This window comes from Leopardus geoffroyi, chromosome A3 (genome assembly GCF_018350155.1).
Source record: "Leopardus geoffroyi isolate Oge1 chromosome A3, O.geoffroyi_Oge1_pat1.0, whole genome shotgun sequence".
Taxonomy (NCBI): domain Eukaryota; kingdom Metazoa; phylum Chordata; class Mammalia; order Carnivora; family Felidae; genus Leopardus; species Leopardus geoffroyi.
Window position 1 is genome coordinate 39,153,523 of NC_059336.1, and position 12,756 is coordinate 39,166,278.

Here is a 12,756-nt window from a genome sequence, read left to right on the forward strand (position 1 = left end):
TTGGACATGGATTGGAACTACACCACTGGTTCTCCTGAGTCTCCAGCTTGCTGACTAACCCTGAAGATCTTGGGACTTGTCAGCCTCTATAATTGAGTTAAATGTAAAAGCCAATAATAAATCTGATAGATCAATCGATCTATTGGTTCTGTTTCAGTAGAGAATCCTGACGAGTACAGAAAGCACAGAGGGGGGAAAAAAAAAAAAAACAGCTAAAATGAGAGCTTCAATAACATGTGACAGTATCAAGTGTTTTCATATAAGTAGAAATGAAGTCCCAGAAACAAATGAAGAAGACTATGAACCAGAAAAAAAATCTAAACAAATATTGTCCAAAAGGTTCCCTAACTTGATTGAAAATATTAACCACAGATTCAGCAGGCACAGTAAAAACTAGGCACAAAGAAACCACACCTAGGCATACCATGGTTAAACTTTTTAAAACTAAAGATAAAAAACCTTTAAAAGAAAAATCTGAAAAGGAGAGAAAAAGAACAATATTCTGATTCATGCTACAAACATGGATGAACCTTGAAAACATTATGCTAAGTAAAATAAGCCAGACACAAAAGGACAAATACTGTATGATTCACACTTATAGAAGGTACCCAGAACAGGCAATCATAGAGAATGACTTTGCAGAATGGAGGTTACGGGAAACTGTTATTTTCTGTTTAACAGATACGGAGTTTCTGCTTGGAATGATAAAAAAGTTATGGAAATACGTACTGGTTATATAACACTGAATATACACTAAATTACACTCTTAAATACTGTCAAAATAGTAAATTTTATGTCACATTTTTTAACCATAATAAAAAAAAAAGGGAAAAAAAGTGCTAAAAGAAAAAAACCTGACAACCTAGAAGTCTGTATCCCACAAGAAATTAATATTTTTAAAGTAAAGGCAAAATAAAGATTTTTCAGATAATGAAAGCTGACAGCATTTTTCACCACGACACCTGTCGCATTACCAGAAATGCTTGTGCCAGATGAAGGGAATAATACCAGATAGAAATTTACATCTACATAGAGGAATGAAATATTAAGTATGTGAGACACTATGTAAAATATTATTTTAGAATAAACTGAGAAAGACATTCCGAAAACTTTGGAACACTGAAAGGGGATAAAAACCCACCAGTTATGCCCCCCACCAACACAAAAGGTAGTCAAGGTTAAAACACATCATTACCAAGTATAGAAACTAATTTTTACTGAGGAATAGACAAGTGCCCAATATAGAATAGCATTTAAAAAAATGTTTAATCTAAATAATAATTATAATTTCTCCCTCTAAATTGACCATAGGTCAATATTATTTTTTGTAATATATTATATATAATATACATATTATATGTGTGTGTGTGTGAATATAATCACACAACTTTCAAATATCTTATTTATTCAGAGAATATTTCTTGCTGGTTGGTTATATAAGAAGTTTATGGCATAAAACAAATATATATTTCTTATTTTGAGGATACTAATATATTAGTCAAAAATATTTTTGTCTTCCTGCAAAATATCTAGTAATTGTGATTTTATAACACCTTTTTATATAAATGCTCTGAAGTAAAACTGGCAAAGTGAATATATAAATGAGTTCACTTCACACCCTACTAAAATCTTACCAAAAAGAAACTGAAGGGAGAAAAAAGACTGACATACATAAGGGATGATGACAAAAAGGGCAGTAGCAACACAATTTCAGAAAATAGAAAGCAAATGGACAGTTACTGATTGAGTAGAGGAAGATGAATCCAGATGCCTGGTAGCCAAGGAATCACAACGTAAACTAATCTCTTCCAAAATAAACAAATTCCTTCCAAAGAAACACTACAAGACCTCAGAATAAAAGGCACCTGGTATTTTTTTTTTAATTTTTTTAAAATGTTTATTTTTTTGAGAGAGAGAAAGAGAGACAGAGACAGAGCATGAGCAGGGGAGGGACAGAAAGGGAGGGAGACACAGAATCCAAAGCAGGCTCCAGGCTCTGAGCTGTCAGCACTGAGTCCGACGTGGGGCTCAAACTCATGAACCGTGAGATCGTGACCTGAGCTGAAGTCAGACGCTTAACCGACTGAGCCACCCAGGCGCCCCAGGCACCTGGTATTTCTGAAAGCCAGGTTGAGACTAAAAATAGGAGAACTGGTGGAAAGTGTCAGTAAGAAACATGGAGATGCCTAAATCCCCCCCTTCATGCCCGCAGAAAATATGAGGTTGACTAAACCATATGGACCTCGAATTAGTGTACATCCAGCAAAAGTGCGAACAGGTATCATCAGGCGCTCTACACAAAAGTTCTACATCAGGGGTTCTACATAAGTCTGAAACAGGAAAGGTGAGACCTCCAGCCCCTGCCCTTCTTCTGCACCACAATACTGGCTATAGCCCTGGCAGACCTGGGAAAATTTCTCTCTCACTAATCCAAAAGAAAACAGATACAACTGGTTTTGTTGGGGGGAATACCTGGGAATTCCCCCCAACAAAAGAGCCTGATCACACCACCCTTCTTGAGGTCAACCAGACCTGTCATCAAACACAAAGCTTCCAAATGGCTTTTAAGTACCATATTCATAAATGTGAAAACAGCAAGGGGTCACTAGATAGAAAAATTTGCTAACATGCATGAAACAAACAAAAAGAAAGAAGCAGCAGAAACAGCAGATAGCAAATTTTAAACCATAATATCCTAAGAGATGAGCAAAAATATTGAGCTCATGAAATAAGAACAGTGCACTACATTTTAAAAGTATTAGTCAGTGTGGTGCCTGGCTGGCTTAGTCAAGAGCACGCAACTCTTGATCTCGGAGTTGTGAGTTCAAGCCTCACGCTAGGCATACAGCTTACTTAAAATTAAAAAAAAAAAAAAAAAAAAAAAAAAAGGATTAATCACAGATGAATCTCTAGTAATTAAGACAATAAAATCCAAAATTATAAATTCAGCAGAAGTAGAAGGTTTAGGAGACAAAACTGAAGACATTTCTCAGACAGTAGGACAAAAATGATTTCAAAAAGAAGAAAAAAATCACTTTTGAAAAAGATACAAGGGATTGGAGCATGAGATCCAACATCCAATTCATAGAAATTAGAAAAATAAAAAAGAGGAAAGATAAGGGAAGATATTAATACACAATTTTTTAATTTCTCCCCAAAATAAAGCACATGAGTTTCCAGATTAAAAGTACTCAGGATGAGTACCAGACATACTGAATTTAAAAAGACCCATTCCAAGATGTTTCATTATAATAATAAGAACATAGGAATTAAGGCTTCCTTCCAAAGATGAAAAATATACCACAAAGAACTGGGAATCAAAATGCATAACAGAAAGACTGGAAACTAGAGCATGAGAGAACAATTTCTTCAAAACCCAGGGAAAACAATTTCTAGTCTTACATATATCAAGTGATGGAATACAATGAAAAAGAAACAAACATATGAGACTCAGGAATCAGAGAATTTGATGTTGGAGAGACAAAATGGGAATCCAAAATGATAGTGAGGTAAAGACCAGGGATGACAATCCCTCAGCAGGCTTTCTGTGAACCCATTCTAAACTTGAAGGTGCCAGCTGGCATGTCTCCAAGAAAAAACAAAATGGAACTATCAACTGACCAGATTTGTTTGCCTAACATAAAAACTAAATAAATGCTACTGGGAAGATTTTAAGGTAGAATTAGTGGTGGGGGCTATGAGAATTAGACCTCTAACACTCCCTGTTTGCCTACCATGTACATATTTCTCTGCCCGCCAGCCTCCCTATAACATTCAGCTACATGATTATTCATTTTGAATATAATGTTATTAAGAGCTGATCCTTATCAAATACCTCTTACGATATATAATCATTACCTTTTTGGTTTAACTCTTAGCAGTTAATGATTCCTCATTTTCTCATTTGATTCTTTAAATTATAGTCATAGATTAGCATGATAAAAAATAAAAATTTAACATTTTTACATTTCACATGTAAATATTTATAACTCATTTTTCATTTTTCAGTCATTAGATTTAATCATTATCAGACATTATTCTTGATAACAATTTTGAGTTACTACATATTATCGTATGATAATTTGCTTACATTTCTTTCTGTTGGGCATTAAGATTTTTTCAATTTTTTTTATATTCTTTTTTTTTTCCACAAACTGTTGAGTGTTTTTTGGTTTTTGTTTTGTTTTTTTTGCTTTTTATTTTTATTTTTTAATTTATATCCAAGCTAGTTAACATATAGTACAACAATGATTTCAGGAGTAGATTCCTTAATGCCCCTTACCCATTTAGCCCACCCTCCCTCGCACAACCCCTCCAGTAAACCTCTGTTTGTTCTCCATATTTAAGAATCTCTTATGTATTGTCCCCATCCCTATTTTTATATTATTTTTGCTTCCCTTCCCTTATTTTCATCTGTTCTGTGTCTTAAAGTCCTCATATGAGTGAAGTCATATGATCTTTGTATTTCTCTGACTAATTTCACTTAGCATAATACCCTCTAGTTCCATCTACATAGTTGCCAATGACAAGACTTCATTCTTTTTGATTGCCAAGTGATATTCCATTGTAAATATATATACCACATCTTCTTTATCTGTTCATCCATCGATAGACATTTGGGCTCTTTCCATACTTTGGCTATTGTTGATAGTGCTGCTATAAACATTGGGGTGAGTGTGCCCTTCGAAACATCACACCTGTATCCCCTTGGATAAATGCCTAGTAGTGCAATTGCTGGGTCGTAGGGTAGTCCTATTTTTAACTTTTTGAGGAACCTCCATACTGTTTTCCAGAATGGCTGCACCAGTTTGGATTCCCACCAGCAGTGCAAAAGAGATCCTCTTTCTCCACATCCTCTCCAACATCTCTTGTTGCCTGAGTTGTTACCGTTAGCCATTCTCACAGGTATGAGGTGGTATCTCATTGTGGTTTTGATTTGTATTTCCCTAATGATGAGCCATGTTGAGCATCGTTTCATGTGTCAGTTGGCCATCTGCATGTCTTCTTTGGAGAAGTCTATTCATGTCTTTTGCCATTTCTTCACTGGATTGTTTGTTTTTTGGGTGTTGAGTTAGATAAGTTCTTTACAGATTTTGGATACTAACTTTTATCTGGTATGTCATTTGCAAAGATCTCCCTTTCTGTTGGTTGCCATTTAGTTTTGATATTCTTAATAATGCTTATTGAGAACTACATAAATCTTTGTCTCTATTTCTAATGACAAGTTCCTACAAGCAGGATAAATTTAAGGTTTTGCTCTATACTACTTAGTTGTCCCCTAAAATTTCTGCCAATTTACATTTGTACCTACAATGTATTATGTTCATTTCACCACACACTTGTGAGCAATAATACAGTATTTTAACTCTTTCAGAAATTAAGAGGGAACAAATTTAACATGTACTCTTTTTAATTCAAATTTCCCTATTAGTTATATTATATTATATATTTATGACTTTTAATCATTTTTCTTTTTGGGTATTATTTGTATTTGTGTGGTTTTAAATTTGACATACCTTCTCCCGGATTAAGGATATGTATCACTTTGTCATGGTAAGTGTTATGGTAAGTGTTTTTTCAGTCTTAACTCTTATGTAGTCATACTTTTGTTCTTCCTTCTCTTGCACTTGGTCCCTAGGAAGGCCTTCCTCAGCTCAAGGACAGATAAATGCTGACCTCTGTTTTCTTCTCCCTCTGTGAGGGGGGTAGTATTAAGGTTTTATTCTTAGTAATTATATTAAGTAACCTAAAAGGGATCCTTTAGCAATACTTCCATAAAAGCATGAGAATGGGGGAAACCTCAGGAATATAAAAAGTGGCTTAAAATCAAATAACTTTCAATGTATCTTTTAACTTTAAATATTTCAACATGTAAGCTTCCTTCCTTAAATATCAGAGTACCATGTGGATTAAAACAATGTAACACTTTCAGGTATATATGCCAATATAGCTTAATTTTGAAAAATTTTTACTCACTTGTGGTCATGATGTTAGGAGGACAAGAGGGTATTCCATGATCTACTGCCCATCTGTAAGCTCCTTCTCCAACTAAAAAACTAACAGCAGAAAAATTATTCTTTTAAAAATTCAGTTTCATCTTTTCCTATATCAATAAAGTAATATAAATCATATAGTAAGGCAACTGAAAAAATGTTTTGCATATAGATATAATTCTAGGTTTATTACCTCAAAATAAAAATATGGCTACATGCCCCAAAATTATTTAAACATTTTCCCCAAGTTAGAAATTTTACAATTGGAAATGGTACAATTTCATTTGCAATAACCAACAAGTATAAACCGGCAAAATTCACCCTGAGATGCAAAAATAGTTGATTTCCCCGTGGAAAATACTAACATTTATCTTGGATCATCATGGTCACACGATCCATTTAATCAAGTTAAGAGTCAAAGTATCAGTGAATGTCCTCAGATTTAGTATTGTTACCTACTATAACACCTGGGTCTACCTAAAATGAGTGGGTACATCTAGAGATGCCCAAAAACAATGAGATGTGCTTACATTTGCAAGTCTTAATGCAACAAAAATATATAAATGACCTATAAAATATATGACTCTCAGAATCATTTTTACTGTGGCGAGTACTGTGGTGTGTCCCAAAAGTAATTTTTTAAGCCCTAAACTGCAAGTTTTAACATAATGAAGTAAATGAAAGGATACTGTTAGCTAACTGTAAAAGACTTATTTCCAAAGATTTCAAAGGGCATGCAGGATAATTAACCACTCCATTCCCTAACACAGTAACAGCAAGTGGTTACAATAAAAATCAATCACTTCATCTCCTTCCATAGCCAACTTCTTAAAGCTCTCAGCCAGCTAGTAATGGGTTTCCTTGAACTTATGCCTGCTCATTAGTTTTTGGCTCTCTAGTTTTTGTTTCTGTTCTTCTAATCATTCCAACACTAAAACTCAAAGTAATGCATACTGAAGTCTTTAGATTCATTTGTTAGTAAGGAGACCAATGACATACTGGCAAAACAAAATCTAAGGAGATACTCAGAAATGTCCAAATAGTTCTATTGAGAAACTAAGTGGTTAAGTCCAATAACTGTTTTCCAATATATGGAGAGCCAACAAGAATAAACAACTTTACTCCTTCAAACCTCTATATCTTTTTTTAAATTCTAGAGGATTCTGAAATAGAAAACAGTTTCTCCTATTCTTGTATCAAATGAAGACCACTGCAAAGAAAATGCAAAGAAAAGCTGTCATGTAAAGTTCAAATGAAGAATAACTGAAATAGAAACTTGAATGTGAGTTAAGCTGTCCTGATGGCATTTTTAGCACTTCCTCCTTCCAGAAAAGGAATGTGATATAAGAAATAACTTCTCTCCATGCAAAGATGTAAAAGAGATGCCGAAGTAGCATATTAAGTGATCAGAACAGAAATTTGGAGCTGAATCTAGTATTCTTAGCACGCCCATTTCATCTTGGGTTCAAGCCCAGTATCTGGAATCAATGGCATTTTACAAAATATCCTTAGTTTTATTTTTCATTTCTTAAACAGTCATTGCTTCTAAATTAAACCAACTTGCCACTGGCTGCTATGCAAGTTTTTAAAATACCTTAGCCATTTTATAATATTCATAGGAAGTTGACTATTTGGATGCCATCTTATGAATAAGAACACTGAATATCTGACCTTTTCCTACTATCAAAAACTACCTGAACAGTAGTTAATCATCACACAGAATGGCACAGTGCTTTCGAAGTAATTTTAAAATTCTGAAAAGCTACATGATACTAACATGCCAAAAATTCATTTTCTAGAATATTACATGCAGTACCAATTCCAATTTCTCAGTCTTATGACTCCCCAAGGAGAAAGCTTTTAGGGAAATTTTGCCTCAATCAAGTTTAGGAAATCCCATAGAATATACCTTTGTAAAATATCTGGAATCTGACCACTTCTCACCACCTCCCCTGCTAACCCCTTTCTCTGAACTACCATCATCTCTTACCTGTATTGTTGCAATGGACTCAATACTTTAATGCTTGCCTTGCTTTGCTCCCTGCCCCAGTCTATGCTCACTGGCCACTGACATCCTTGTAAAACACAAGTCAGACAAAAATTATATCCCTCCTCTCAAAACTTGCAAAACCTCTCATGAGAACTCTAGTGTAAACACTGGAGTCTTCATAAGAATCTACAAGCTCTCAAGTGATCTGATCCTTTCTGCTCCCTCTTTACCTCATCTCTTACTCCCCTTGCCCCTTTGCTTACCCTACTCCAGCCTCCTATAAAAACACAAACATGTCAAGGAACCTCCAGCCTCAAGGCATTCACCCTGAATGTTCCCTCTATTAGGCTCTTCCTTATTTCCCAAATGGCATATTCCCTCATCTGCTCAAATGTCTCCTTTGAGGAGGCCTATTTAAACTGTACCCAACATGAGGTACCTGGGTGGCTCAGTTGGTTAAGCTTCTGACTCTTGGTTTCAGCTCAGGTCATGATCTCACAGTTTTGTGAGTTCAAGCCCCGTGTCAGGTTCTGCGCTGGCAGCATGGAGCCTGCTAGGGATTCTCTCTCTCCCTCTCTCTGCCCCTCTCCCACTCACACTCAGTCTCTCTCAAAATAAATAAACCTAAAAAAAAAAAAAAAAAAAAAAAAAAAAACTGTACCCAACACACTGTATTCCCCTACCTAGGACTTTCAATCCCTGTCATTCTATTCTTTTCACATTTTTTTCACCTTCTAACATACTATACACTTTATAATTTATATGTCTATTATTTATTTCTATCTTCCTCAAATAAACTGTAAGCTTCGTAAGAATGGGAATCTTTGTTTTTTCATTGACATACCCAAGCATTTACAAGAGTGCCTAAAGCATACTAAGCATTAAACAAACATTGGCAAGATATTAAACAAGTAATAATAAGCTAGGGGGTCAAAATTCCTTAAGGGACAGTATTTTCCTTGTGTTTTACCCAATGTAATTTACATTAAAACAAGTCTCACGGTGATGTAAAACAAAAAGCAGCAACACTCTACTGGAAGCAGCCCTGGGGTGGGGGGAATGAAACCTCCACCAAGCTGCCCTCTGGGTGCTGCAGCAAGCACTAGCACAGTCAAGGTCCAGGCAAGGGCTATGGGCGCAAATACAAGATGCGAACTGCAATCTCATAGCTGGCAACCACCCATTTCCAGAGAACCATGACTCCATAATCAGTCTAAAAAGTGTCATTTCGTGATTCAGAAAGCTCTCAAGATTGCTCAGGGATCCCAATAATCAGAATATATTATTCTGGAAAAGAAAGATATAGGAGAAAATGATAGTTATTTCTTTGGACTTAAAACTGATTTCTATCTATTTTATCTGTTGCTTCTTTGTTCATCATAAATATATAAAACTGATGAAAGACAAATTAATGGCTATTGATCATTAAAAGCTTATACACAAAGTGCAAATAAAGGAGAACTTGCTGTATTTGGAAATAACATGTAACAAACAAATTAAACAATAAGCACATAACTCTTTGAAACCATTTTTAATTTAATTTCAATTTTTATTTTTTTAATTTAAAAAATGAATTTTTAAAAAACAGAACCTCAGCATAAGCAATTGACACATAAAAAATAAACAATCTTTAGAATCAAAATATATTTCATCAATGTTCACATTTCTCTGGTTGTCTTAGAAAAATTTTTCTACTATTGTTATCCAACTAAATCTATACTTTCTGAATAACTTATTTCTTACATTTCATCTTTAGATTTTTTAAATTGTCTTTTCACATTCACAGAACAAAAGTAGTACAAATTTGAATGAATTTATGAAATATAATAGATTAAATAGTATTTTTAAGAAAATGTACCAAAAGCTAAATTTGCCTCTGAAGAAAATCCTAGGGTCAAATGAGCACCTTAGGTTTCATTTATACTAAACATAAAACAACATTTGTCAGGCTTTCCCTTTTTCATGAAAAGAAACATAATTTCCAAAAATTATAACTTCTATATTAGGAGTCAGCAAAGTTTTTGTGTAAAGGATGGGATAGTAAATAGGTCGGTTTTCTGGCCAGAATGTCTCTTTTGCAACAACTCAATTTGGCCTTTGAGTGTACAAGCAGCCACAGACAATACAAACACAAATGGGTATGGCTGTGTCCCAATAAAACTTTATTTACAAAGCAAGCAGCAGACCAGATTTGGCCCATAAGCCATAGCTTGCCAATCCCTTGTTCTAAATGATAATACCTGTCAAAGCTATACCCTATCATAATGGAAGAAGAAAGATCCAAGCTATAAAATAAAATATAGAAACTTGAGTAAATGTGACACAGTTTATGAAGGTTGGCCCACCAAGTTTATAAAGATATCAAATACTCTACTAATCTGACCAAACACCACTACTTAAACAATACAACATATCTTAGTGGCTATAACCAAAAAATAAGGTATGCAGATAAATGAACTTTTTATTTAATTTTTTTAAATTTTTTTAACATTTATTTATTTTTGAGAGACAGAGAGAGGCAGAGCATGAGCAGGGGAGGGAGAGAGAGAGAGAGAGAGAGACAGAGATACAGAATCTGAAGCAGGCTCCAGGCTCCGAGCTGTTTGTTAGCACAGAGCCTGACGTGGGCTCAAACTCAAAACCTGCAAGACCATGACCCAAGCTGAAGTTGGGCGCTCAACCAACTGAACCACCCAGGCGCCCCAATGAACTTTTTATTTAAAGACTTCCTAAAAAAAAAACATTCATTATATATAATGTCTTGCTATCCCCATAGAGTGGTGACAGATGACACCAGAGGACCATGATTTCTAAGTCTTCCATCTGCTTTTGATAGTTTTTGTACCTCTATGCCTGGCATAGAGAAAATGAACAATAAATATTTGCTGAGTGAGTTGAAAAATGAATAAATAACTACATGAGTATACACAGTAACTTCTCATTATTATAAAAGGATTCTATTCTACCCTTACTTCTAATCTGCTGCTTCTAATGTGATATGGAAGGACTCCATAAATTCCTAATAGCCTAACTAACAGTGGTCAAGTATGGGACCCAGTTTCATTATCTGCAAAATGTCTTACCCTCATAAATCACTGTATAATTTTTATGAGTCAATACATGCAAACCACATAAAACAGTGCCTGAAATAGTGTACAAATGCAATAAATGTTAGTTATTATTATTACACTAATTAGATAACTAGAGTTATTAGGGTCATATGAAAATAAACTCAAATTAAAAACATGATAAAGTTGGTTTGGTTGATTTAGGACACCAAAAGAATTTGGTTTTTTCTCAATTACTAGAGGTGTACGGTGAACTTCCAGGAACATGAGAGATTTCTGCTTTTGGACAAGATGGCATAACAGAGAACAAATTTACACCCTTATCTGAAGAAATTATTTTAAAAATTAGAAATACAGGAAATGGTAGTTTTCAGACATTAGTAGGCAACATAAGGACAGTGATCTTGAGAGAAAGGAAACAAACAAGGTAAACCCTATGACTGACCCAGCTTACTGCCTAGAGAGTTTCCAGGCCATGGCCCAGGAAGAATTCAGGCAAAGCCCAGCAGTTTCTCAGTTGAAGAGAAAGAGCTGGGCATCCAAAGAAGCCCAGACAGCCAGGGTTCACAGGGCAGAATACCAGAGAGGAGAGAGCTGCACAGAAAAGGACTTGGACATCTACAGAGTCCCCTCTAGTCTTCAGCTAAGTAGAGATGAGTGTATGTGTAATAAGAAACCACCCAAAGTGCGGGAAAGACTACCACAAAAGTTTTAGAGCAAACAAGCCCCAAGTTCACAAAGGCCAGGAAAAGCTCCTGCTCCCATCAGTCAAAGCAAGAAACCTCATTCTAGGTACATCTGTTATAGTACTCAGAAGAGTTTTGCCCCAATAGCAAAATAAAATTAGCTCAAGGCGAAATGCTTCTCTAGTCACATGTAACAAAGTATAAGGTAAGACCTGAAAGGATGAACCTGTCTTTAAATAACTATATCCTAGAATAAAACTCAAGAATATTTATTAAAATATAAAAATATCCAGCACCAAATAAAGTAAAATTCACAATGCCTCAAATGCAATGAAAAATTACCAAGCATGCAAATAAGCAAGGGAATGCAACCTATAATGAAAGAAATCATTCAACTGAAAACAACTCAGAAATGACAGATGATAGCAAATTAGTAAACAAAGATATTATAAGTTACTATAACTCTATTCATATGTTCAAGAAGCTACAGGAGAGATTAAACATGTCAAGTAGATAAATGGAAGACATTTTCTAAAGCTGCAAATCAAACTTCTGGAGATGTTACAAAGTCAGAGATGAAAAACAAAGTAGATGGGATTAACAAGCGATTAGATATTATAGAAAGGTAACTAGTGAACTTGAAAACAGCAATGGAAGTTATTCAACATGAAACAATGAGAAAAATGAATGGAAAAAGTAAATAAATTATCAGTGACCTGCAGGGCCACAAGAGCTCAAATACACATGCAATTGGAGTCCTGAAGGATGAAAGAGGAGTCAGAAAAAATATCTGAGGAAATAATAGCCAAACATTTTCCAAATTTGATACAGTATGTGTCCCTATATATCCAAGAAACAAAATAAACCCAATCCAAAGACAAGAGAAAAAAACAATGGACCAATGTATCTCATATATTATAAAAATTCTTTACAAAATCTTAGCAAATTGGGTCCAACAATATATCAAAAGGATAACACAGTATGACCAAGTGGAATTTATCCCAGGAATGCATTGTTAA

The 12,756-nt window shown here is 34.8% G+C and overlaps 1 protein-coding gene across 13 annotated transcripts in view; it reads right to left on the bottom strand.

The window, feature by feature from the left end:
* The window catches only part of TASP1 (taspase 1), a 297,506-nt gene that overhangs the window by 230,324 nt on the left and 54,426 nt on the right, over positions 1–12,756 (bottom strand). For all 13 annotated transcript variants that reach the window (XR_006703341.1, XR_006703342.1, XM_045445328.1 and 10 more), the window contains one exon: positions 5,977–6,056. Coding sequence is in view for 11 of the 13 variants with exons in the window: in XM_045445328.1 (XP_045301284.1) it covers positions 5,977–6,056 (80 nt within the window). In the remaining 2 variants the exon portion in view is untranslated. The remainder of the gene's footprint in view (positions 1–5,976; positions 6,057–12,756) is intronic.